Source organism: Carassius carassius, chromosome 13, assembly GCF_963082965.1.
Source record: "Carassius carassius chromosome 13, fCarCar2.1, whole genome shotgun sequence".
Lineage (NCBI taxonomy): Eukaryota > Metazoa > Chordata > Actinopteri > Cypriniformes > Cyprinidae > Carassius > Carassius carassius.
Window position 1 is genome coordinate 24,468,158 of NC_081767.1, and position 27,254 is coordinate 24,495,411.

The window sequence follows — 27,254 nt, forward strand, 5'->3', positions numbered from 1 at the left end:
TCCATGTTCTAGTAGTGCCACAAAGGTTTGGTGATAGAGATAAAATGAGAGAAAACCTTTGTGACACATTATGATACTGAACACTCAATTTGAGGAAAGAAAAACATTCAGCAGTTTCCCAAGAAAATGCATTTTTTTTTAGAGATTTTGGAATCTGTTTTCAGACCAATAACTGTTTATGTAAATAACTTTTTCTAACATTGACCAATAAAAATTAAACCGCCTGTGGTTTATACTTAATGGTAGTCGTCTGAAAATGTTTTGTTTCATTGAAATTTAATGAAATATTTTAAGTTACATTTACACATTTATGTCCAGATTCCACATCCAACAACATTGAATTAATTGTCTGTTCTCATGTTACTTGAATGCTTCATGATGTTTTCCCTGAGGTTCATGGTCTATGTTGTTGTTGTCAGTGCACTGTCAACTACTTCAATACATCTCAGGGAATGACAGGAAAATAAAATGTTGCTTCTGTAAGTCTGTCACACAGCTAATCTACAAAATCAAACAGGCAAACATACTGCATATAGATAGAATGATGCAATATATAAATACCTTCATGGTCCCGGGTTAGAATCATTTGATAAGATATACTTTTTTCTAGTGTTTTCCATTAGTCATCTATATCCTCTACAACTCAGTCATGGTCCTGAAGTATTTGAGTATGTAGAAACATAAATTAATTTGACTTGGTGTTTAAAAGAGAAATGGTTTTCCATAAATAATGACTTCTCTGTGACAGAGGGGCAAATGTAAAGAAAGAAAATGGAGGTGGCAAATAAAAAAAAAGAGACACATTGAGAACGAAGCATGTGGCTTCACCTTCCCCTCAGTTGGCTTTCCTCTTTTTTGTGCGAAACCGTCTACTCCTCTGTTTGAAGAGGTGGCGGAAGTTGATGAAGAGGCCTGCAATTCGAAAATGCATTTATATTGCATAGCAGTTACACTGTTTTACAGACATTGAGAACCAGGAAATATTAGGGAATTTAACAATGTATGAAATATTAAAATGTCATGGAACTGTAATGGCAATTTATGCTTAGTTCTAAAATATTTAATGGGTTATACAATGTTCTTTAAAATCTCTATAAGACAAACATTGTGGGAACCCTGGTTTTACTTGTTTGCATGTATTTTATAGACCTTACCCAGGAACATGATAACCAAGTAGACCTGCAGGATGTAGGAGAAGCTGATAGAGAAGCCAATGGCTTTAGGCAGAGGGATACTGAGGAGTTTGGTTTCATTGAAGATGGGGATGGACTGGATCACTGCCACAGCTGATCATAATATAAGAGAGCATAAGAAAGGCTGCCGGTTAGACATGTATATTCTACATGAATGTCTCACCTTCTCATGAACAGCTCATCATGATTTTTCCTGTGGTGGGGGCTAGTCTACAGATTATGAGATTGTGGATTATGAGAACACATACCTTCAGATAGCACTCCGAGAGGGTACAGGGGTATCCATATGGTGTATCTCAACCATGTCAACAACTTCCATTCCGTATCAATGCAGGCCAACATGTAGAAAGGATACCTATGGTTCATTTTTACAATTGTAGGATTAGATTTGTATTTAATCAACAAAAAGTTTCCTTTTAGGATCTTTTTTTAAATCAAAACGGAAAAATACACATTACCATTTAAAAGTTTGGGGTCATTAAGATTTTTATGTTTTTGAGTCTCTTTTGATGTTTTTTAAGTCTCTTATGCTCACCAAGAATGTATTGATGTGATATATATATATATATATATATATATATATATATATATATATATATATATATAATTTATTCCTGTAATGCAAAGCTGAATTTTCAGTAGTGATTACTCCAGTCTTCAGTGTCACATGATCCTTGATTTGGTTGGAACCATTTCTGATTATTACCAATGTTGTGATGCTTAATATTTTTATGGGAACCATGATAATTTTCTTTATTGTATTCTTTATTGAATACAAAGTTCAAAAGAACAACATTTATTTAAAATATAAATCTTTTGTAATTGTATAAATGCCACTTCTGATAAATGTAATGCATCCTTGCTGAATAAAATAGATTTAAAAAATCTTAGTGGCCCACAACTTTTGAAGTTAGTATTGGTAGATGTATATTAATTTTAATAAAAAAAAAAAAATCAATTTACAAAAATAAAACATTCAAAACTTGTAGATATTTATTCTCATTTATATATTGTCATGTGAACTAGCTAAAAGGCTTTCAGCCCTAGTTTTGAGGTAATGACTGCCATTTTTCTATTTGCACACGGATGTGTGTCCCCTAGTGATAAATGTGTGAGCCCACAGGAAGGGAAGGATAGTGGAAGAATTGTGGATGAACTATGCCTGTACAGAAACCACATCACTAATGAAAGAGCAAAGAACATTATAACTGCCTAAAATCTAATTCATAGACATACCAAGCTCAAAAAGATATAGGGGTAAACATCTTTCCAATGTATGTATTCTGTCACTGTAATTCCAATTTAAGTTCTAATTTTCATTATATTTACGAAAGAGAAAATGCATTTAATTTAACAAACTAACGACTGCATATAGGAAGTTGAATTTTTTGCATCTGGCACAGAACAAACAGAAAAGGATATCCTGCAGATAAAGAAATGCGTACCACCCAATGAAACAAACTTCTACATTTCCTCACCATTAGCAGAAACTTTGCTCTCAATAAATATGCAATATGATCACACATGTAACATACTATTATAAATAATTCACACAATTACCTGAATATCTCAATCACACTCCATAGATAGAAGACAAAGAAGACCACTGGCTTGTTCTGCATATCATCTAAAGTACCAAATATGACAAAAAGGATGAAGTTCCTCCCCATCACCTTTAAAACAAGAGAAATGTTTTATTCAAAACAGTATACAATGAAGTGCACTTAATGCATGCACTAAAGCATGGGGCGCACCAGACATACCTGAATGAACGCAGGCATGACTCCAGTCTTAACCAATCCAACAGCAGGATTAATAACCTCCATTATTGCCAGCATCTGACAGAAGTACATCACGTCTGCAATGGTATGAAATGTGTCGTAGAAAGAATCTGTTGGGTTGAGAAAAACAGTAAGGACCATGTCTCTGAGACATAGACTTTGGTAAAACACTTAACATGATCTAATTAAAGAAGCTTTTCACAATTGAAATCGTTAACACTGGGTCTTTCTAAACCTGGGTAAACAGAATTCTAGATTTTGCTTCAAATTTCACAATGTTCATAATTCATCCTGGGTTAACAAAGAATCTTGGGTATTTGTACAGTATTCTGACATTTCACAGTACATTCCTAGTCCCTGGGTTAATATTCTTATTTGCATATTTGTGGTGTCAGTGTCACTGGACGAATGCAGCACACAACTTGTTTACATAAAGGCTCTCGTATTTTGCATCCTTTGGACATTTTTTCCCCTAAAATGCTGAAACGCCTGTTTAGTTTTTTTTTTAACTTAAGTTTTCTGTAATAGTCCAAAGCACAAGAATATAAGGCAAACAACTGGGGTGTCTGATATGCATCTCGTCATAATGTTCTTCACACTCAACAAGTCTGGCAATGCAATGAGGTGTTAACAATGTTTCTGAGCGGGGTTTCTTAACCACTGGGTAAAAAGTGGTGCAAACTTCGCTTTTAAAATTCCAAGTCAGAATTTTTTTTGAAGTTTATAAATGAGATTCAGAAGCTCTAAACTGAATTCTGTGAAAATGCACTTGAGATGCTCTCGCTCTCTCTCTCTCTATAAATATGAAAATTTGCATAACAGACCCACAGGCCTTCTCAAAAAAAATTCAAATGAGATGCATTTCCTCACAATGACAACAGCTAAAAAGCAGAAATGTATCTTTAAGTTGCTTACAAAATAAAACTGAAAAACTAGACTAACCTTGCCCAAGTATGAACAGACGTACAGTCATGTTGACAAATATCCAGGAATAACCGAGGAACTGGACCAAATTGTACATAAAGAGAAAACCTTTTTTCAAGCCAAGAAAAGCTGCAAACACAGTAACATAAAAAAAGAGTAATGAATACATGGTTATTATTTGATACGCTGACCCAATGTGTTGACTTTATACTTGAAAAAATTAAATATATACTCACGGTCCTTACGAACCCTTGACTCAATGCTGACTTTGTTTATTTTCTCTTCCTGTGTACAGAAAACAGATGAACACATCAGACAGTGACCTACTGCCAAGCTCCTCAAGTATAATAAATAATTCATGTTTTTGGTTATGAGTAAACCTCTTTACCTTCTCTCTGAGCTCCATCTCTGCATCTGACTCATCCAGCCAGCGGTCAAAATCAGGTGCTAAAAACAGAGGCTTCTTCTCTTGCTTAGTGAGCCGGTCCCACCAGACGTGCTCCTGCTTCTTTACTGTGATATTCACCTGCCGCTGGGTGGATTTGTGTTTAACCTGTGGACACAAACATTTTCATGTTCCTCCAACATTATTGAACCGAAAGAAGCACCAAACTTAAAGTTATTCTGTTTTTGACAAGGCAAATGTTCACTGCACTTCATTGTGCAACCTAACATAGATGTATTTTTTTGAAATTTTTCAGAAAAGAGTACATGAAGATGGCTGTTACCTCAGGTTTAACCGGTTTTAGGAATTCCAGGCTGAATTCATATTCATTTTCTCCTTTCGCTCCATGCCCTTGACCTTGAAAAGAGCAAAATTACCAAAAGTCACACAGCTGAAAGAAAGAGAGTCCTGCTGGTGGTTGGATGTGACGTACCTTTGAAGCGAAGGATGTTCTCTTCTACACCAATACTGAGATTCTGTGCGATAGAGACCAAGCGAGAAAAAAAGAAATGTGAAGTTTCAAGCTCCTCCGCCCACTTCCTGTTATATCAGTACAATGCCTTTGAATGCACCGTGCATCAAACAGATACTATAATATGCTGTTAGAAAATAATGAATCATCAGTAATGAATGGATTGCATGATAAAACAACACATTCACTGAGTCGTGCTTTCTGACTATTGATATTTCATGGTTTAAAAATCATTTAAAAGTGTTTTGAAATTAACAGATTTGAACAATTACATTTATTATTGTAGAAATGACCAGCAGGCTGATATTATAATGCAGATTTTTACATTTGACATGACTTATCCAGGCCTAGTAATCCAGTTTTTTTTTCTGCACTGTGGAAACCCTGCTGTTTTCATGAGGTTTCAGTAAAACTATATCATGTACTATACGATTTACACATTTTACACATTTGCACAAGTATAAATTGTGGTATATATACAGTATATATTCTTATACAGTAAATACCAAACAATTAATTGTGCCTATGAATACTTTTGTGGACATAGGGGCGACTTGGGAGTAAAAAAGGTTGAGCATCACTGGTTTTTGGAGCTTGTGTTGACAGTTTTGGCAATTAAAAAGTGTGCTGTCAAAACTGATGTCATTATGTTTTGACCTATGCATGTTAAAAGTTTAATTTTTCTTTTGCGGTTCAGACTCATTGCAGACATACTATGGAAAACAATGTAACATCTTTTTAAACTGTTTTAACATTTATTTGCATAAAGGGCCATCATAGTAACCCTATTAATATAACACAGCAATACCACTTTTGTTTCAGAGCTCTCAGTGGCAGAAGGATATTCTATCTCTTCCCCTTATTTAGAGGACTGGTCAAACCCATTTAACCAGCCCTGAGAAAGCAATGAGGGGAAAAGGTGCAGATGCTCCTCATATGTCAGAAACTGGGTTGTAAATAAAACATGCCCTGCCATTGTAACTGGGCCAGATGGTTAATGGGTCCAGCAGGATCAAGTCCTGATCTCCCTTTCGGTAGTCTTCATTTTTATTTTCTGTGATCTAGGCTTGTCGCAAGCTCTATCAACAAACCTACAGAGGCTGTTGTTATTCAACATAATATTAACCTTACACCATTTAGTTTTAAAGTTCAGTAACCTACAGTCTGGAATTGTACATGTATTATAAATGCAACAAATGCGAAAAGAAACCAAAATAATGACTATTATGATATAATTACCCAAAAGCAAGATTTCTTACCTGTGCATCACTGATCTCCACTCGCAGATATATCTCGCCATGCCGCTGCGCCCAGTACACGTGAGGTGTGAGAGCCTGCATTGCAAATATTCACATGAAATAATGCTAAGATTCAAAAATGAATGACATGCGACCTAAATCTTGTAGCAAATAGCCGGAAGACGTTTCCAAGGATTCTGTCATTTGCTCAGGCTATGTTCCTCGAAAGCGCATGCGTACTTTTGTCGTGAACGCAACACACTCGCCGCCCACTTTTTCACGTTCCAGAAGTATCCCATTCATTTTCTATATAACTCAAAAGTGAAACGTTTTAAGCCTTGAATTAAAACACTCGAGCCTGAGACAAATCACAACATTCAAACATTGATTTAAAAAAAAAACAGAAATCGGACTAAAAGACAAAGGACGTAACGTCTTTACAAGCCGATGAACTACGCTTCCCATTAAGCACTGCGGATGACATAACCGAAAGAAAGAACGACGATAATATAAAAATTATGCAAAATTAATTAATTAAAATACAACGTGCAATATAAAATACAATTTGCAATATAAAACTGTCAATTTGTTATTTATAATTTATAATTATAATATAAGGATGAAGCTGCCCTCAGGATTATATGTAGTGTATTTCGTCACTGGGAATTACTTTTTTAAACGAAGTTCAAATTATATTTTATTTTGATTAATAAAGGCGTACATAATCTTGCTTCATGTGTCATTTTACTCGGTACTTCCAGCCAGTGACGGCGCTGTGACGACGTTTGCAACAACTCCGATGTTTACGGAAGTAGACAACATCTGAAGAATGAGACACTACTAACATGCACGGACTTTAGACTCACTGATCTTTAAATGTGCTGTTTAAATAACAAAATAAAAATTATCATCCCGAAATACATGATACAAATACTATACCTTTTAAGAGATACACTTAAGACAGGGGAAATTAACCAAATATAAAAAGTCCTGTATAGTAAAAGAAGAGGATTAAGGTTTTCATTTATATTTTTTGTAATGCAGCAGCAGCATTCTGAATCTGATCAAATACAACTAGACTTGCAAGCAAATAGTTCAATATTTCATGTTCTGGTTTGTTTGACTGGCAGTGTAGCTGCACTCAAGGCGCCTTTGTTGGCAACAAAACTACTTGAGATTCCAGGGGTAAGTCCATAATGTGCATGAATATATATTATATATTCAAACAGTTTATGCATGATTCCACAGAGCCACTGCTCGCCAATGTCATTTCATATATTTATCCACTAGAGAGTGCCATGTTACAAGATCGAAAGTTATTCTAATATGACTATATATCTTAGTTTATATAATACAAAGAAAAGTTTTTAAAGATGGAAATTAAGTTTTCGTTTATCACAATTAAGTTACCATAGAGGTGAATCTTAGAACATTTTAAGAATTTTAAATAATTTATTTTGGTTTAAGTGGCTGTTGCATTCTGCCTTTCAGAATTAATAAAACAGAGGATATAAAAAGAGTAATAGTAATAGTTTTTTCTTGTGAACATTTATTTATTTGATTTACAAATAAATAAGTAAATGAATAAAGAAATTAATAAATCTATAAAGTTTAATAAAAGAAAATACATATTTAATTAATTTTCATATATTTATTTTTACCTTAAGCTTTTAGTCCTGTTTATTTGTTATTGTGAATTTGTTTATTATTTTAAATGTGATTCAAATATGTGTCAAGGTTAAAAGATATGTTTAAATTTTTGGGGGGGTGAACACATAAATTTTTCTGTTCTGTTCACTAGGTTGAAGTCCGTGTGGTCACCACAGACCATGCCACTCATTTTTACGATATCAATGGAGTCCCTGTCCGTGTGTACACAGATAAGGATGAGTGGGAGGTGAGTACAGCCTTTGAAGAGGAAGAGTTTTCACTATTCAGAGAACAACATAATATTGTTTCCTGCTGTGACATTACATCAGTAGCCAGACTGGCCTGATAAAAAAATAATAATAATCATAGTAGATATGAATGGCTTTCTTTATATTTCTATGCTAGATGTGGACAATGCGCTCTGACCCTGTGCTTCATATTGAACTTAGACGTTGGGCAGATCTTTTAGTGATTGCTCCACTGGATGCCAACACACTTGGTAAAATTGCCAGTGGAATATGTGACAACCTCCTAGTAGGTCAAGTGTTTATTACATTGTTGTGGCATTTTGTATGGATTTGTTTTGATACATCATTATCTAAATATGTTTACCCCTTTTTGTTGATGTCAGACATGTGTGGTGCGGGCCTGGGACACCAGCCGTCCTCTGCTTTTTTGTCCTGCTATGAACACAGCCATGTGGCAGCACCCTATCACCGCACAGCAAGTGGCTACACTTAAAAGCTTTGGCTATGTTGAGATACCATGCATTGCCAAAAAACTGATCTGTGGAGATGAAGGTATCTTCTAAGAAAGTGTATGGGTTTCATGATGCAATTGCAGTGATAAGGGAAAAAAGAACAGATCAAAAAATTCTCATTAATGTGTGAAATAATTGAAACCATCAATGCATTATTTGTTTAATGAAGATAACCTGATGTAAGTAACATGCAACATGTAGCATGTAATGTTACAGATGTAACCTGGCATGCTTTGAGTAGCAGGCTCTTTGATCGAAGGAGGATTTAATGAAGTTATGTTTCTTGTGTTTCGGCTCGTCTTACGCTCCAGTTTTGGTGTTTTCACAGGTGAAGGTGCCATGGCTGAGGTTTCAACTATTGTTGATACTGTCAAACAATATGTCCAGAAACATCCTGAATGACCTCCGACGAAACATACCAGTGGTCAAAAAAAAAAACTTTCTAGAATAAAATAATAATAAAGGGAATTGTGCATTTTTTCTCACAATTATGAGTTTATATCTTAAAGTTTATATTTTAAATAAAGTCTGAATTATGAGATGAAAAGTCACAATTAACTTTTTAAATTATTTTTTTGGAAGAAACTGGCTTATATAGTTATCTGCACACTCAATAAAAACAATTTCAAGTGTGTAAGACATGTAAAATGTTTAATATTTTAGTCATTTTAAACTATATGTTTCAATGTTGAGAAACAAACAACATTTTTTAATTTATGTTTCTTTGTAATGGTTGTATTTGCATAGTAATTTCAAATAAATGATTCTCTTTGTTAAGTGTCATATCATCTTAGTTGAATGTCATTATTGTTTAATCTTTGGATCCCTTGTACTCTGGCAGTTAATCCTTATTTTGAAACTAATTATGATAAATGATCAGAAGACTGACAGTCTGTTATTACTTAATGGCATCAGATTAATGAGCGCAAAAGTCATTTGATGCTTATGCGAAATGAAACAAATATGATATAACAGTACAATATTTATGTTTACGTAAATATTTTTACCTGATTAATTTAACTGCATTAAATGTTAAAAGTCTCAATCATGACATGAATGTGACCTCATGTTCTCTCTGTGACTTTACACTTGTAAGCGAGGGACCCCTAACTGCAAAAGCAGTGAGAGATATTTATGAAAATAGTCTCAGGTTGTACTAAGAGATACTAATGCGCTTTAGGTACATATCCTGTTTGCAGTTTACCGTTAGAAATGCGTTCCATCTGCAAATCATATGTGGTTAACCCTGATTCTCATTTGGCTAAGTAAGATACACCAAGAGCACAAGTATAGATACAATTACCTTTTATTCTTCTTTATTTTTTTTTTAGCACTTTTCAGCTACTGAAAAGTATCACCAAAGTTTTCCAGAATCATCTTTAAGCATAATTTGACACTTATAAAAAGGTTTTAACTACTACAATTTAGACGTTTAAATGAAGAGGAATGTTTAATCTGAAGAGTATGTGTGGTTATTTTAAATTCTAGGTTTAAAGGATGTAGTAGCAATACTGTTTAATTCTGTCTTCAATTATTTCCTCCTTATTTCTGAAAGTGTCGAAATGTTACATTTCCTAAAGTATACTATTTTGGGGAATGTCATCTGCCTAGACATTTTAAGTTCCCCTCTAATTAAATTAAAGGAGAAATACAATTTTGCACTTCCTAAAACTTTTGTGTGTGTGTGTGTGTGCTCTTGTTTTTGTGACATATCAGGACACAACTCTGTATAATGACATGGGTATGACACAGGTATTACAAGGAGAGGGTGACTTATGAGGACATAACCAATGTCCCCATTTTTCAAAACGCTTATAAATCATACAGAATTGAGTTTTTTTTTTTGAGAACGTAAAAATGCTCCTGTGAGGGTTAGTGTTAGGTGTAGGGTCGGTGTAGGGCCATAAAATATACTAATTTTACAGTATAAAAACCATTACGCCTAGAAGATGTCCCCACTTTTCACAAAAACAAACGTGTGTGTGTGTGTACAATTTTTTTTATAACAAAGAGTCACTGTCCCCAGTATTTCTTCTATTAACATCATGCCAGCATTTTATGGAGTTTCAGAGAAAAGAAGGAAAAACTAAAGGTGGAAATGAGTGTCAGGGGAAGCACAACAGATGGCTATTATATATATATATATAGTACTTAATAGCTCTTGTTTCATTTATTTACCTTGTTTACATGATATTTACCTTCATCCTGATCATTCATTCTTGCGTCTTTTCCTCAAACGTAGATTTATAAAATGTCTATTCAACACACACATCTGACACAGGTTAGAACAAAGGGTGTATCTGTCAGTGTGGTTTAAAATGATAGATAACATCCTGCTAATGTGTGTATAGGGATAAACAGCTTATGTGAACATTATACAATCCGTGAAACTGTTCCTAAGAGACACAATGCTCAAAAACAACTTTTTTTGGACAAAGTGTCATGCTGGGTGTTAAAATAAATTATATTACAACATACAAACACATAAATATGATCAATTTGTACATAATATTCTCAAATGATGACTGTGTAAATTTAGTTTCCTACACTTACAACTGCAGAATATATTGTTCATGCTACTAGTGGTTCCTTGTTTGTTAAAAGAAAATGTAAAAAAAAAAGGAAGAAAAAAAAAGTTTCCTTTGCGACAATGTATGCCTTAATATATCCCACCATTTGGAAATGTTGTAACAAAAGGTCAAAACGGGGGAAAATAAAAAAAATATTTATTTAATTTTCAAAATATAGAAATCGACTTTGTTGCTTTATGCTGATCATGTCAAATGAAATAATCAGTAAGTCAAACAGACATAATCGGAGATGATGCATACACTGGCACATTCAATTTTAACATTTAATCAAAACACGTGTTCATCCTTATTTGCTTAACAAAGCAGCTGAGGTGTTGTCATCAGATGTAGTCAAAGTGCTGCTTTACACAGAGTCCCCAGTCTGATGTGGTGTCCTCTTGTCATTGGCTGCCAAGCCAGACTTTAAAAACAGGAACTCCAGCACGAGGGGAAACGTTCATCAAGCAGGAGCTGGAAGAGAGTGAAATCAACTGAGTGTAATGTGGACGGTCTCTTATCTCTTGGCATTCCAAATGAGAGTAAAATATTCTTATTCACATGTAGTTTGTAGATGGCATTAATCTGTGTTAGTCAAGGTCAGTTTACAGAAATGTTCATTTCTGGAGGAGTGACAGGAAACTACATGGGAAATAAATTGCGAAACATCAAAAACCAAATAATTGCACAATTATGGTGCAATTATGTGCACCTCTTTTGAGGACTTAGAGCATCAAAAAATTATTTCATTGTAATCTAATTAATAGTTTTTGTCCATGCGGGAATCTTATGTTTTATCATCATAGAAAATCAAATTTTTGATATTAAACTGCACACACAAAGGACATGCATGCACATACGGGGCTCAGGTGTACCCCGACAGATTGCTTGATGTTGGAGTTATCACTAAGGTTGAGTAAACACTTGTCAAATTTCCTGTTTGTAGTCCTTTGGGGATGTTGACAGGCCCTCTGTGCTTCTTCCCCAGGTACTAAAAGGTAATACAGACATGGCTGATGTAACTCTACAGCTGACTGAACTCATGTCTCCTGAGCTGGCACGGTTTCATCACTCATAACATATCACATGCTAATATCGCAAGTAAACACATGCAAACTTGCACAATTTTGCTGCTGCAGCTAAAAAGGCTGTAAACCAACAGCAGGAAACATTTGAGAATAAAATGGTTGCATGTGTTAGGTATCATAAACCAAAAATGAACCATTTTTTTAAACAGCATTAATAAATATCATGTAACTTATAAACATACTACTGTTCATATTACATTAACTCAGGTGTGACATAAATTATTCCTTAACTTGATGTTAAAAATGTGTTACAGATTGAAAAAACTAATCAACTTTAATACATAAAAGTATTGTTTACTATTAGTTCATGTCTTAAAAGAATGTTTCACTCAAACAATAATTTTAGATAAAAATTATCTAAAAATAAACAATAAAGATTTCCCCACCATCGCGCCATCAAAGGAATAGATCAATTTGTTTCAGAGGATCCATTGGTGAGTATAGTGATGTAATGTAAAATTTCTCCAAATCAGTTCTGAAGAACTAACTAACTCATCTACGTCTTGGTTAGACTTAATTGCGAGTAAATATTCAGCAAATTTTCATTTTTGGGTGAACTATCTCTTTAAGACGTGCCTGATCAAAGTTTCAGTCATTGAACTTCACTTACTACCTCCTAACTATCACTATTTTCTGTTGTTTTCTTCCTTATCCAGAGATGATTATTTGCTGACTTCCAAGATATGTCGATACATTTCTAACTGTAACTGCAAAAACACCTTACAGCTTAGATTTCAGTGAAATGAAAACTGTATTGAGGCATCAAACATGACAGCTTCCAAAGGGTCACGTGTAGAACATCAGGTTTACTGTGCATACTTTTTTGAGAATAAAATTTAAAGAAATAAAAATAAAATAATAATACAACCACCACATTAGCTGGAAGCACTCATGCTTTAGTTTCCTTTTTACTTTACTTTATCTACCCTAATTATTTCATAACCTTTGTTCTCCCTCTGAATATTGTTCTCTCCCTGAACTGTTTGGACTGTTTAGATAAAATGGCAAACAGTTATAGCTTCTGCATAAGAAACTTGAACTCATGAAGCTTTACATTATGCAAAAAAAAACAAAAAGAAAAGTGTTTTTTTTATACTTTAGGACAATGAGAAAACAAAAACTATTAGAGAATATTCTCACTTTGGCTGACAAGGTTCTCTCAAAGTTAAAAACAACTGTTCTTCCATTCACATTTCCAGCCTTCAATAATGTTAATAAACTTATATGGTCTGTAATAATGTTCTAAAAACATTAGCACAAAAACATTCTTTATACATCATTCATTGAATGTTTTCCTGAAACATTTTAGTTAAACATTTGTCTATTGTTTTTCAAATAGCACTACCGTTTCAGAACGTTCAGAGAACCTTCAAAAGTAACATTCCCCTAATGTGTGCAAAATAAAAATAAAAAAATTTTCCCTTAACGTTTGAATATAATGAAGAAAAAATGTTTTGAAAACATTTTCAATACTGAATGTTTTGAATGTTCAGAGAACATTCAGAAATTACATTTTGATAGCTCACCTGGAATGTTAGCAAAACATTCTTAGAACATATTTTTGTTAGCTGGGAACTGACTTATCTACTGATCTAACAGCATTATTTTCATCTTCTCTTATAGGGTTTTATATAAAGCACTCCTGGTGCCATCTGTTGATCACCATAAATGCATAACACCATGGAAACTGGAAGCACAAGACATTGTAGGACATCCTGAAGAGACTCTGCTCCTGAGGAAAGACCATTCATCGGGGAACAATCTTACAGGACATCAACGTGTCTAGACTATGTAGATGCAATCTCGATGGGCAAACAATAAGACACAGTTATTAACAGACTTACTCTACTTATTATGCTGTATTCTTCATATATTATATTGTAGGTCCACAATTTACTCAGTGATTAAACAGTACATGCATCACTTTCACTCATACTCTCTTTAATTGCATTTTTCAGGCATCTTGGCTTTGTTGCCTCAACAAATAAAGTAAAATTTTTGTCATCTCAATTTTTTTAAGAGAAAGACTTTCTACAACACTAGCAATAACAATATATAAAGAACAATGTGTAGAAAAAAGCTCAATTTTTTTTTTTCATTTTCTGTTCACCAGACATGTTCTCTCTACAAAAACAAAAGAATTATATAATTTATAAAATACCTACTTTACAGTAGTGCGTGTATTTCATTCACTCCAGATATCAATTGTTATTAAATAAACACATGATATAGGTTTTGATAATAAAATGACCTAGTTCTGGCCTCCTATACTAATTATGTCCAACCATTAACTCAAGCAAGATGACAGGGTTCAATAAACAACAGACAGCTGGAGTACTTTATCTCTGCCATCTGTGTTGTGTCAAACCTGAAACACAGAGATTCCTTACAAAAAAACAGACTTTGAAGAATCCTCTAGATTAGCCCTGTATCGTATTGTTTTATTATAGCGTAAAACTAGAGCTAGGGTTTCTTAAAGGGATAGTTTTCTTTTCTCAGTTTTCTTTTTTACATAGTATTAAAATCAGTGGGGACCAATTTTGTTTTGGACTTCACTGATTCCTATTATATGAATGAAACAGATTAAAATACTTCACAATATCTTCTGTGTTCCACAGAAGAAATTAAGTCATACAAGTTTGGAATGACACAATGGTGAGTAAATGATGACAGGAAATATATATTTTTAAGTGAACTATCCTATTACTTTTGAAGAGGGTTTGTAAATCATTTGTATTCATCTATTATTGCAACAGTGTCTGCTCTGTAGTAAAAGGTCTTGTGCGATAGCACATAGTTGAAGTAAATGGATAACTGATGTGCCTTATTTGTGTGTGAGGTGATGAATTAAAGCAACTTTGTCCTTCCAAGCAATATTTACTTTTGCTTATCTGGGTTAGATACTTAGGACATCATTCTATGACTACAGAGAGCAATTTTCATAATGGTTTCTATAATTAGAGGATGAGATGCATGGCCATGCATGTTTGCCCTCAACCATTTATTATACTAGATGATACAATATCTTTGATACTAGCACGCATATTGACAGCAAAGCTCTTGACCTTTGCAAGGATAAGGAGGTAATGGAACATATTGAGTGACGGAAATGTTCCTTCCATGTGAGCTCTAACAATCACTGAAGATATTACATCATATACACTTATTCTTATTTTTAAAAGATGTAAATTCTGTACGTTAATTCATTTTTTAAATAGCTGGAATCTTGTGTGTTAAATAGCGGGAATCGTTGTGTGCATCAAGTATTTCCAGCAGATCTCTTGCAGGTCTTGATGGACTGGAAGTGCATAAACAAATTATAAATTCATGCTATATCCAGAAAACATTTTGCACTCATTAGAAACAAGTATACTTACAATGAAAGTCAAAACTTCATCCAACCCCATTGCCTTTCATTGAAAGTCAATACATTTTTTCAGTATCTTAAATTGTGTTCTACAGAAGAAAGAAAGTTATAAATGTCTGTGAAGACGAGGGTAAGTAAATGAAGACTGAAATTTCATTTTTAGGTGATCTTTCCCTTTAAGGGATGATATTTGTTGGATTGTAGTCAAAAATAAGGTTACACTCTCAGAAAAAAAAGGTACAAAAGCTGTCACTGGGGCGGCACCCTTACAGAAGCTAAACATTTGTACCTTATTTACCCCAAAAGGGTGCATATTAGTACCTCTTGACAGCTATTGTGCCTCTATTTCTGAGAGTGTACAAAATATTTTAAGCATATATTTAAGAAAAAAAAATAAGGCTCAAAGCACAAAACAACAGCAGTATTATAAAATCAATATGACAATGCAGTTTCACAATTTTCTGGATTCCTCTAACCACATTTAAGTAGAATATTATGTGTTCTTTTAAAACAATGAATGAATGAATTTTTACTATTAGATTTCATACTCCAATCAATCTGACTAGCTGCACCAACTTCCCGATAAGTGAGAACCCTTCAGTGTAAACACTGAAATGGTATTATCATTCCCTCTGGCAATGTTTGGACTAGCTATAAGCACTGTTGAGTCCTGACAGCGGGTGATGGAGCAGGTTACAACTCAGTAACTTTGGGAAGGAAAACATGAGCAGTAAGCCTCTGCACTTAGTTACGACTTCTCTAATTTATGGTGATACATAAGTGTCCGACTCTTGAACTTTTTGGGTGGGTCAGTTTGAAGACTGGTCATTCCTGGTCTTGGGAGAATCATGATGACTGATTTCCTGTTTCATCTTCTCTTTAGGTCAACATGATATTGTTCTGAAATTTTGTCAGGAAAAGCGTGATGACTGGAAACATCTGTGTCTCAGGACAGATAAAAAGGGAAGTATTCAAAATGTGGAAGGATGCCAGTGTTCAGAAGGGTATAAATGTTTTTCTAGATTGTCAAGATAGACGTGTAGACTTGTTAAAGAGTGTTGCATCATCTGCTTTACTCTTCCATTAAAGTATCCCTCTGCATTTTTCCTTTTCTTCTCAATATTGACTTTTGCACCAACAGTAGTTTATTGAACAAACATAAATCCAGCAGAGAAGAAATAACATCAGATATAATGTCATGAGGTTAGCCACCATTCCATACAAGTCTCAGAGTAAACTTTATGCATAACATATCTGTATTACCAGTTTGATTAATGAAGCTTAGTAAACTTGAGTATGTTACATACTGTAAATCAAACAGCTGCCTTAAACTGAATTGCATACAAACACACCTCTTCATACTAATCATAATTCCACACAATGAATAGATTACTCATATGGTGTGTTTTTATTATTACTCATGTATAACATTGTAGAGCCAGTGCAGGCCAAACAAGGACATTGTAAGTCCACTATTTACTAAATGTTTATCGGTGTTTGTACATGTTCCAGTCTCTTATGACATGAAGGCATTATACAAGTATATTCCATATATTCCCATTTCTGCATCTGTTGTAGGAACTGATAAACATATAAGAAACAATCATTTGTAGAAGTAGTCTCTGGGTATTATGAAAAAAAACGGAAACATTTTAAAGGCTGCATCCGTAGGGCTGGGTACCGAACTTCGATGCCTTTATGGTATCGAACGAAAAACTTCGATACTATGAGTATCGAAAAATTATTTATCTTTCGGTGCCAAAATTCGTTTCCAAAAGCCAAGCAGAAGGTTTTTTTGGGGGGGGTTTTTTGCCAGGCGGCTGTGTCTGTGTGAGCTTGTAGCATACGTGCATGTAAGGACCTAAATTCACCGTGATTGGCTGTCCACCACCACGGATTTCTGAAGATACTTGCAGTCACACAACACAAGTGTAGTTGTTTTTTCTCAAAACGTTTCCGTTTTACAATGCCAAAGAGGTCTAAAGTGTGGCTACACTTTATAAAAGAGGATGCCGAGTCAGCAAAGTGCAACATATGCGATAAGAGTATTGCAACCAAAGCCGGCAATACCACCAATTTAATGAAGCATTTGTTTGGATGAGTGTTTTGCCCTCCCTCCCTGTTTAGTTTGGTCAAAGTCCTTTCAGGCAAGTCGTGCCACTCAGCCGCCATCTTGGCAACACCTCCGGGCAGCTATTTCAGAATAACAAGACCAGCTCCTATCTAAATGAATGGGCAGAGAGTCAGAACTGCAGTTTCACTGGTCACCGGGACATAAAAACAGCATTTATAGAAACAGTAGTGAAATATGATAAAAATCGCTGAAAAATTTTGATGACTTTGCCCCAAAATAAGGTTTAAAACGCCCTTTACTACGCATGCGCAAGGGTTCCTCAACTGTGCGCATACGTCAGTGGAACCAGACGATAGGCTTAAATGTTTCCCAGCTTGACTGTTAAAAGCAGATGATTGACTTTCCAGCGGGAGGGGCGGGACATGTGCACACAACTGCCATCTTTGCCGTTACGGGTAAAAGAAATGGACACAGCGACCCCATTGGAACTCAATTGAGACAAGTGAAGCCCATTTTTAGTGATTTTTAGCACTTCCGTTTCTGACGCCCAGACTCAAACTAAGCTTGATGACGTCAGCAACCTGTCTGACAGATGTAAATCTTCTAGTAGCTGTGCGTGCAAACTGCCATCGTTAATCTTGCAGAGACGGCGTGAGTGAGCAGGAGTAAGTATTCTGATTAATTATTTTGTATAGTATTTTAAAATGTAACGCCAGGGCTTGTATCTATGGGCTTCTCTCTTGACGTCTCCCCGATTGCCTGCGAGCTTCTCCTCCTGTCTGTACGGTAATTTCTCTACTGTGCGACAGAGAGTCGAGGTGTTATGACGCAATCGTTAGCCTATTTTTACAAAAACTGTTTCTACGGGGCCATAATGTAACATAGAAGGTAATGGAGCCCTTTATACATTGTCGTGTATCTTTAGAAATAAATAATGGACAAATGGAGTCTTTAAACGCCTCAGATGTAAAGTTATTCGCTGTCAAAGTGATGCCAAAATGAATGGGAGTCAATGGGATGCTAACGCAAGTGAAGTTCTGCTACAAGATGGCGGCACGCGGCCGACTTCAACTTCCGGTAGACTTCCTTCCTGCCTGGTTTTCCTTATATAGTTGTACTGAGGATTGAGGAAGTGGCATGTCTCTTATAAATTGTCTCTGGTTTGGTCTACTCCATTGCGTATCTTAAAACACGCCCCCTTTCACGTCGTCTAAATAACACAGAGAGAGAGATTTGTACAGCGAATTTCTCTAAGCAGCAGGCCACTTTATACGTTCACTTAAAACATAACCGACTGTGTTTACGAGAATACTTGCAGAGACAATTATTTTGATATAATTGTGTGTGTTCATTCAGAAGTTACGATACGCGAAAGATGAATTCATTCTCTGTACGCGCATTGTGTGAAATGCTGCTCGTAGCGCGTGCTTTGAATGAGTGAGCGTATGGCAAGCCAAAAGGGTCAGAATTACGCTATAGATGAATCACGTTTACAGCCAAACGCCATAAAATACGGCGTTTTAAACTGTTTTTGCGCTGCAAAATACGCCGTTGTGATTACAAACGCTGTAAAAAAACGTCGTTTTTGACGGCGTTTTGGTGTCCATGAAAAACGCAGTTTGCGGTTCATATTGCATATGACAGCGTAAAAAACGCCGTTTTGGTTGCACAGAGCACGCGTCATTCACGGCGTTTTGCTAATAGTATAATGAGCCACGCCCACTGATTCTGCAGCCAGTATGTTTGAACGGTTTTCACCCAATCAATGGTAACCTAAAACAGACTAGACTAATTGAGCACAGATCATTCTAGCCAAATGAATTAATAGGATATATTTACATACAATACCCCATAACTTTTTGGATATTTCATCTCTACTAACATTAAACATATAAAAGATTGCACCTCTTCATCATAGTGTAATGTAGGCTTATTGCTAAGATTTCATGTTCAACAATTATCCTACCTTCCCCATTTTATGTATTCAACTTAACACAGAGATACCTTTTACTACATAAAATAAATGAACAGAAAATAGAAAATAAATGGACACAGCTTTGAGTAATGTTTCCAAACGAGAAAAAGTCCCAAGTAAGTGAGATAGTGTTTAATAGTTGCACATCATATTATGGAGCCTGTTGATCACCTGCTTGTTAAAGTGCGAGACTCCCAAGTCACCGAGCGCTGGTTCGTGTTCGGCTCTTAGCAGGTCTAGCCAGCATTTTAGCGTTGATTAACCAGTGAATAGACGTCGGGTTCCATGATGTCCATAAGCCAGTCAACATTGAATTATGTTTAGATTTTGCAAATTGGATCAAGGTTAATATTTTGAAATTGTTTCACCGTCGTATACCTTTTCAACATGGGTGAATACACAACTGTACGTTCAAGTAGACATAGTTTGCATTTAGATCAACCCTGTACATTCATTCAAGGTTAAAAAAAAATCAAATAACTGGCAGCAATGGCTTCACAATCAAACTCAAACTACCACATGCTAATTTTTTTAAAACAAGTTTTATTTTGGTAATATTCTGTATAAAACTGATGAATATAATCACAAACTTTAGCTTGCAGTGTTTGTGCATGGATGTATTGTTAAAAACCTGTAGAACAACAATCCAAATACAAAAAAAAAAACCTTGCACATTTTGCACTTGTAAGACAATCCCTTGTACTTAAAAACCCTTTTTTGACTGAAACAAGTTGGTATTTTATGTTGGTGAAAAAATTAAACTAATGGGAGTTAAACTAATGGGTCTCAATACACGAGATGTGTACATTTGTGCAGTGAAAATACTGAACTGTTTGAGAATGGAACCTGCAACAGAATCCGTGATAAAGGGGTATAGGAGCAAGTGACCAGTCTTGATTTTCGTCGACAGCCAGAGGTGGCCCTAAATTTGACAAGAGACAGTCACCTTAATTCTGTACGGAAGAACCCTACCTTGAATGAAATGCATTTAATATTTTAATTAGAACGGTTTCTTCAAATTGTGATAAAGTGTTAGAACCAACAGCCTCGTTTTTGTGGTTGTGCTTTATGATCCTTGAAAGAGTCCCAGCTCTAGGTCCTTTCTGATGCAGTCCTTTCCTCTCTCTCCCATGTGTGCGCTTTCTGTATGGTCCTTTACTAAATACTCAATAGCAGCTTGTTAAATATCTTTAACTGAAAGAACAACAAATCACATACAATATTTTCACTTTACAGATCATTTGATTGTAGTATTATCACTATTATTATTATTATTTAGTTCTGTCTGAAGAACGGAAAAACGAAAATTAAGCTATATTTTTCGTATTTTTTGTATGTGGATCAAATATGATCTTATGCATTTGTGCGTGAGCGCCCTGAAACGCCACTTTTCAACTCAGCATGTCTTTACTTGTCTGACAATCAAATGATATTTTAATGATCAAAATAAACACAAAACAGCGCGTCAGCCCCTCACGGATGACTGACGCGCACAAATAAAAATGAAAACACAAACTAAAACCCAGGCCTGGTCCTCTCTCGTCCTTCACTGTCGTCGCTCCGGTTTTATATCCTTCCATCTCCTCCGTGGGACTCGAGACCGGTGGGTCGAGCAGGTGTCGCTCATTTCCAATCACTCCACCGGCCTCGCTCCTGTTCCCACGTCTCTCGGCCCCGCCCCACTCGTCACAATCTCATATAAAGAGCAACACTGCACTTCTCGGGTCGGGCGGTGTCTGATCTTCTTATCTGCATTGTCCTCACTGCACACTCACGCTCGGCGCAGCCTATTCCTTATGAAGCCTGGAATTTACCCCAGGCCCAAAAGAAGATTCCATGCGATGCGCGGCTCGATTCAGGTAAAGATAGCAATCTATAGTCAAAAATATATCATAATCAGACTAAAATGGGCCTAATGCTGCACATGCATGTGAAAGAAATAAAGCATAGGCCTAGTCTAATTACTATTCACAAATGTGAAGTAGGCTAATTATTTAATATTTGTGACATTCCATTCAAGTCCGAAGTTAAATAGGCCTATTTTAGACAAGATCAGGAAATACGATTAAAACTTAACTTTGAACCTCTTATGCTGTCCAACGTAAATTGAGCTCTTGTTTACATCTTGTTTACATCGTAATTTGGTAGCAGATGGGTTGGGTTATATCAGGTTATTTGTCCCGCAGTGGATCTGGGCTGGATTTCCTGAATACTGAATACCCACTGGGCTTGCCCACAAAAAAAAAAAAAAAGAAAGGAAAAGAAAAAAGAAAAAAGCCTTGTATGTATATATTTATATGTGTATTTATATTTATATATTTACACACCCAGCCCACACTGTACCCACGCCCAGCCCACACTGTACCCACGCCCTCCCCACCGTCCCCACGCCATCCCCACCGTCCCCTCACCCAGCCCACACTGTACCCACGCCCTCCTCACCTCCCCCAATCCTGTCAGGAGAGGTGGAGACAGAACTGCTCGTTTTTGCTTTTGTTTTATGTCAAAGTGGAGAAGGTGATGTACCTCAGGCTTAGCCAAGACCGAGGCCAGGCAAATTACACTGGTTTGCTGTGTCCTTTGTTTGATTACAACTTTAAATGCAGGTACTGGCTTGGAACTTACTTGAATAATGGAATGATACATATGAAAAACTACAAAATACACGAACACACATCAGTTAAAATGCTGTCTGATTGTCTTGACCAAGGTGATCATATGTAGACAGGTTTGCAACCCAGATTTTTTAAGGCAGTTAACCATGAAAATAAAACAGAATAAACTGATTATCTTTTTTTTTTTTTTTTAGCATAGTACAGCTTAATGTTCAGTGGCATCTGTGACAGCTGACCAGTGCTCTGTTTGACCGGTGCCAGTCCTGCAGATGCAGTCTTTATAGTTACAATAATGTATTAATATTCTCACAATAAATGTTGTTACTTTCATTTTTAAAACTGTTAGAAAGTACATTCGTCAAGTATACTCGTACAAATATAAGTACTACGTTTTTTTTTCTTTCTCACAGGACAGCAGCACTACAAAAATATGGTCTTTTACAACATGATGCATTGTGTGTAGATTAAACTACCCAACAGTTTTACTCTCAATACCTTACGTGTATTAGAGTATGCAAGATAATACTTTTACTTAAAGGACAGTTCAGCCAAAAATGAAAATTCTGTAATCATTTACTCACCCTTAAGTTGTTCCAGGTTTGGAATTTTTTATTTTTGGGTGAACTATCACTTTAGCAAAGGTTTTAAATATGACAACCAGTAGTTTTTCCCCCAATATGGTATTAGTAGTTATTATAGTTTACTAAAGTATTGCAATATTTCTTGTACTAATTACGTTGTCATAGCTCTAAACAATTTCTCTTTTCCTTCTTTCTCTAAATCAGACCAGACCCCTGTACTGCAGGATAAAGCTCAATGTGGCAGTGCTGGACAGGTGTTTAATGGTTTTGTTCTGAGCAGCGAGGCCCTGACAGAGCTGATGGATCTTCTGAGAAGTGCCACAATCCAGACTCCAGAATCATTTTTAACTTGCATCACAAAAATAAACTATAGAAATTAGGTTTTTCCATTGACAATATGATATTTAAAAAAAGACTGTAATATACCCATTTTTTCCTACTGTTATCTCTTGGCTAATGAAGAATGTACGTATGTGTTACACATTCTCTTAAGAAGAGAAAACTTGCGCTCTTCTTTCATTTCCCTGTAGTTTGATGTCCTCCCTGAACAGCTCCACTCACTCCTTCACCTGTCCCATAACACTTTAGCAAATAAACCATACCTGTTAACAACAACAGCACAATGAATTTCAGCAAAAAAAAGAAAAAAAAAACAAAAACAAAAGAAAAGAAAATGTACGATTAACTTTGTATTTTTAAGTCTTTCCCAGTAGGCTCACTCGCTCCAGAATAGTAATAAAAAGAGAGAAAATGGAAACACCTATGAAAAATATAAAGACAGGTTTGTTATCTTAACAATAGAAAATATGACACAGCAGGCCATGCATACAAAATACTACAGTGCTTAAGTTTGGTTAAAACATTTGTAGACATCTCTTGCATGACAGCACTTCAAAAACACAAAGAGAAAGACCATTGTCTTATATAGCGGCTGTCTTATTGTTTGTGGGCTTTATGTATAAAAAAAAAACCTGGCTTTTAACACTTTCGCAAGGTATTTGAGTGATTGAAAATACAATAGCCTACTTATATATCAATGTGAAGTCCTCCACAGAACTCTCACCTGCCACCGTCGTCATATGCACGCAAGTGATTCTGGGATATGGTAGGGTGCGAAGGATCCATAGATGTACACTTCATTTTCATGGGAATTGAAGGGCGCATTTGAAGTCGCTTTCGAAGTCAGCCTTCGTCGCGCCGCGGTGACGTATTCGCACTTCAAATGCGCCCTTCGAAGTGCACATTCTGACTTTGGGACAGCTTACGTCGTGGCGCTGTGATGCAATCGCACTTCACATCCGCACTTCGGAGTCCACACACTTCAGTTTGGGACACCCTTCGTCGCGCTCCTGTGACGCATTCGCACTTCAAATGCGCACTTCGGAGTCCATGCACTTAGGTTTGGGACACAGCAAAAGTGAAGAGCCCAGAGATGCATTTCATTATCTAGGTCCAAGATACCTTCAGCCTCCAGGAAGTGGAAGAGATTATAATAAACATTAGTCAATCCCCGCCACGTCACCCCAGAGCCTCTCAATTCTTTGGTTGTGAATGCTCCTGCCTCTTATTACGCTGCCTGTCTGGGAGCCCCTGAAAAGGTTCATCATCACACAGACAACACTGTTTACTCCTCCATGATCTGTTCTGACCCTAGAAGGCACTCCAAGTCAAGTCACCTTTATTTATATAGTGCTTTAAACAAAAAAAAAGACTGTGTCAAAGCAACTGAACAACATTAATTAGGAAAACAGGATTTCAATAATGCAAAATGACAGTTAAAGGCAGTTCATCAATGAATTCAGTGATGTCATCTCTGTTCAGTTTAAATAGTGTCTGTGCAATCATGTCAACGATATCGCTGTAGATGAAGTGACCCCAACTAAGCAAGCCAGAGGAGACTGCGGCAAGGAACCAAAACTCCATCGGTGACACAATGGAGAAAAAAACCTTGGGAGAAACCAGGCTCAGTTGGCGGACCAGTTCTCCTCTGACCAGACGAAACCAGTAGTTCAATTCCAGGCTGCAGCAAAGTCAGATTGTGCAGAAGAATCATCGGTTTCCTGTGGTCTTGTCCTGGTGGTCATCTGAGACAAGGTCTTTACAGGGGATCTGTATCTGGGGCTCTAGTTGTCCTGGTCTCCGCTGACTCCATGCCTGGCCACAGCATTCAAAAAGCTATTCATTACGGTGCTGCTGCGGTTGTTGTTGTTCGAGGCACGAAGAAAAACTATAAGACGACTGTAGCCATCTATACCACCGTGAATGACAATTCTCCATCTAAAACATGAGAAAAATAAATAAATATGACATTAAAAGACAAGCGTCAAGTTATTGAATTGCCTTACTTTCAAAAAGTTCATGGTATTTGTTTTGGATACCATGAAAGCTACTAGCGTTCTTTTTAATTCATTCTTTTGTGTTAAAAAAAAACTCATACAGATGTTAAATAAGTTAAGAATGAGTACATGTGACTAAATTCATTTCAGTCAACCATCCCTTTAACATTTGATTGTCTTTTGCTGCAAAACCAGCCAAAATCAAAGCATGAGTTTTTCCAGAAACTCTTTAGTTTACACAGTACTCACAAAACACTGCCACTGCAATACTTTTCTTTAGCCTTAGAAAGGGCAGAATTATGAGATTGATGTTTCTTTTTGCCAGGGACAAACTATGACAGGTTCATCATACACAAATCTTGTTTAGTTAATCTCTTTGAATGGATAAAAACTATGGGTGTGCAATATTACATCAATATTTTCTGGGGTTTTATCTTTAATGATAATTAGATGAAATCTTACTGAGTGTGTTATGCTGGTACCTTGACTTTTTTCCATATTTCTCTTTAATTTAATCAAATTCAATTAGACACAATAGTGTTGTTACCAAGTGAAATAAAGTAAAGAAAAAAAAACTGATATCTACCTTATCAATTTATGGTTGCCATCTAGGTGCCACAGGGAGTTTGGACCAGCAACACTCTACAGCCTTCTGTGTGGTCTTTGTGACATGGCCCGTAGTGCCGCTACCCTTGGGTTAATTCGAACCAAGTTCCTGCGTACTCTTGTCTTTGTACACGAATTCCATCTGCCCGTAACTGCGCCCTGACAGCCTCCGATCCCAGCTTGTCATTTCTGAAGGAGTGGATGCCGAGTTGCCATTGTTGCCGAGTTGGGTGTGAAAAAATAATTTCACTGAGTAATCTCAGCATGATAGTTTGGAGGTATCCAATTGATTTTAGCGATTAAATATTAGTTTGATTAACCTTTTTCAATGTTTTAACACTAGTAGGTGCTGTCAATGGCTCTCATGGTTCTTGAGTGCACCTTTCCTAAGCTGCAGGAAATACTGGATTGTGGAAGAAGACTGTCGAGGATGTTGCAACGGGAAAGAGTGGTTACCAGTGTGCATGAGGTGATTTCTCAATGACGGGTAAGATCCTCTTCTGGCCAATAGGGGACAACCTAAGGCAGGGGGTCACCGCCACTGGGCACCTGCCCAGAAGGGAGGTGTTATATGTGAGATGGTAGTGGAGTTGAGCGGATGCTTGATAGGCCTAGAGCATCATTAAGAGGGGAACTGTAGGAAGTACAGCAATCTGCCTCAAAAATGTGAGCTCCTCCAGACCTGATCACCAGCAACCGCATTCCTTGATTGCTTGTTGTGACAAGCGTCCACAACTTGATGCAATTATGCCAGGGGATCAGACCCTGAGGAAAAGAGGTTTATTTATAAAGAGTTAATGGCAATGGGCTGTCAAGAACCATCTGAGCCCATGTGATGACAGCCATTATTTTGAGACAAAATTTCTTATGTGGCTAAAATGATATTGAACTAATATGTCTATATCATAGTCTTTACTCATGCAGGTCATTAGGCATGGCATACGATGATTACAAGATATGGTAGTGGCTAAAAATGAGGACTGCTTTTGCTGAATCAAGAGATGGTTTAGATAACAAAGGTTAAGGGAATTAAGCATGTAATAATAATTTTAAAGAAATGTTCCTAGCATTATGTATTTTAAACAGTCTAAAATGAGATTTGAGATATAGAAACTTTGACATTTTTAACCTATTTGAATGATTAAGGGTTATATGTTGTAATGAATTTGATATTATAGTCTAAGTTTAAGTTTGGTGAAAACTGTCAAATAAATAAATAACTAATATTTTGCACAGTAAGAGAGAGAGAGAGAGAGAGAGAGAGAGTGCTTGAGTGGAGGCAGGGATGGTGCTCTGCTTCTCTCATCGGCCTGCTAAGTAAGAGTAACCAAAACAGAGCAATGATTTTAAGACCCAAAAAACAACCCAGCTGATTTTTCTCTAAATAAAAAGCATAAATGAACAGGCAAACTTTGATACTAGATAAGAGATTAGGAACAAACTAGGTAAAACGTACAGAATTCTTTTTTTTTTTTTTTTAAGTTCACACTAAAGTTTTACACTTTAAGTTTTAACACTAAAAGCAAACCTTGAATATGAGATGTTAAATATTTATGTTAAGTATGTGCATGCATGAGGATGA

At 36.1% G+C, this 27,254-nt stretch overlaps 2 protein-coding genes and 1 long non-coding RNA gene across 3 annotated transcripts; 1 reads left to right on the plus strand and 2 right to left on the minus strand.

Annotated features, from left to right (window-relative positions):
• Positions 1-185: 185 nt before the first annotated feature.
• On the minus strand, positions 186-6,373 carry LOC132156166 (very-long-chain (3R)-3-hydroxyacyl-CoA dehydratase). Its single transcript, XM_059565059.1, has 11 exons — positions 6,075-6,373; positions 4,777-4,819; positions 4,627-4,700; positions 4,287-4,451; positions 4,135-4,183; positions 3,917-4,027; positions 2,957-3,084; positions 2,754-2,866; positions 1,442-1,548; positions 1,155-1,286; positions 186-912 (listed from the first exon to the last, which is right to left on the minus strand). Exons 1-11 carry the CDS (start codon positions 6,153-6,155, stop codon positions 836-838), a joined length of 1,080 nt encoding a protein of 359 aa, XP_059421042.1. The 5' UTR covers positions 6,156-6,373; the 3' UTR covers positions 186-835.
• Positions 6,374-6,913: 540 nt separating this feature from the next.
• Positions 6,914-8,968, plus strand: LOC132155682 (phosphopantothenoylcysteine decarboxylase-like). The gene is made up of 5 exons (XM_059564405.1): positions 6,914-7,238; positions 7,855-7,950; positions 8,109-8,237; positions 8,335-8,503; positions 8,792-8,968. The coding sequence occupies exons 1-5, from the start codon at positions 7,092-7,094 to the stop codon at positions 8,863-8,865; spliced, it is 615 nt and encodes a 204-aa protein (XP_059420388.1). The 5' UTR covers positions 6,914-7,091; the 3' UTR covers positions 8,866-8,968.
• A 15,171-nt stretch (positions 8,969-24,139) lies between these two features.
• Positions 24,140-25,856, minus strand: LOC132155683 (uncharacterized). The gene is made up of 3 exons (XR_009437337.1): positions 25,653-25,856; positions 24,893-25,007; positions 24,140-24,406 (listed from the first exon to the last, which is right to left on the minus strand). It is a non-coding gene; the product is annotated as an uncharacterized LOC132155683 (long non-coding RNA).
• Positions 25,857-27,254: the final 1,398 nt, after the last annotated feature.

Coding starts and splice junctions, on each gene's coding strand:
- LOC132156166 (XM_059565059.1), bottom strand. CDS start 6,155: ATGCAGGCTCTCACACCTCACGTGTACTGGGCGCAGCGGCATGGCGAG. Junction 4,028..4,134: donor GTCAAGGGTTCGTAAGGACC/GTGAGTATATAT, acceptor CTGTGTTTGCAG/CTTTTCTTGGCTTGAAAAAA. Junction 1,549..2,753: donor AGTGTGATTGAGATATTCAG/GTAATTGTGTGA, acceptor AATGAACCATAG/GTATCCTTTCTACATGTTGG.
- LOC132155682 (XM_059564405.1), top strand. CDS start 7,092: ATGCAGCAGCAGCATTCTGAATCTGATCAAATACAACTAGACTTGCAA. Junction 8,238..8,334: donor GAATATGTGACAACCTCCTA/GTAGGTCAAGTG, acceptor TGTTGATGTCAG/ACATGTGTGGTGCGGGCCTG. Junction 8,504..8,791: donor ACTGATCTGTGGAGATGAAG/GTATCTTCTAAG, acceptor GTGTTTTCACAG/GTGAAGGTGCCATGGCTGAG.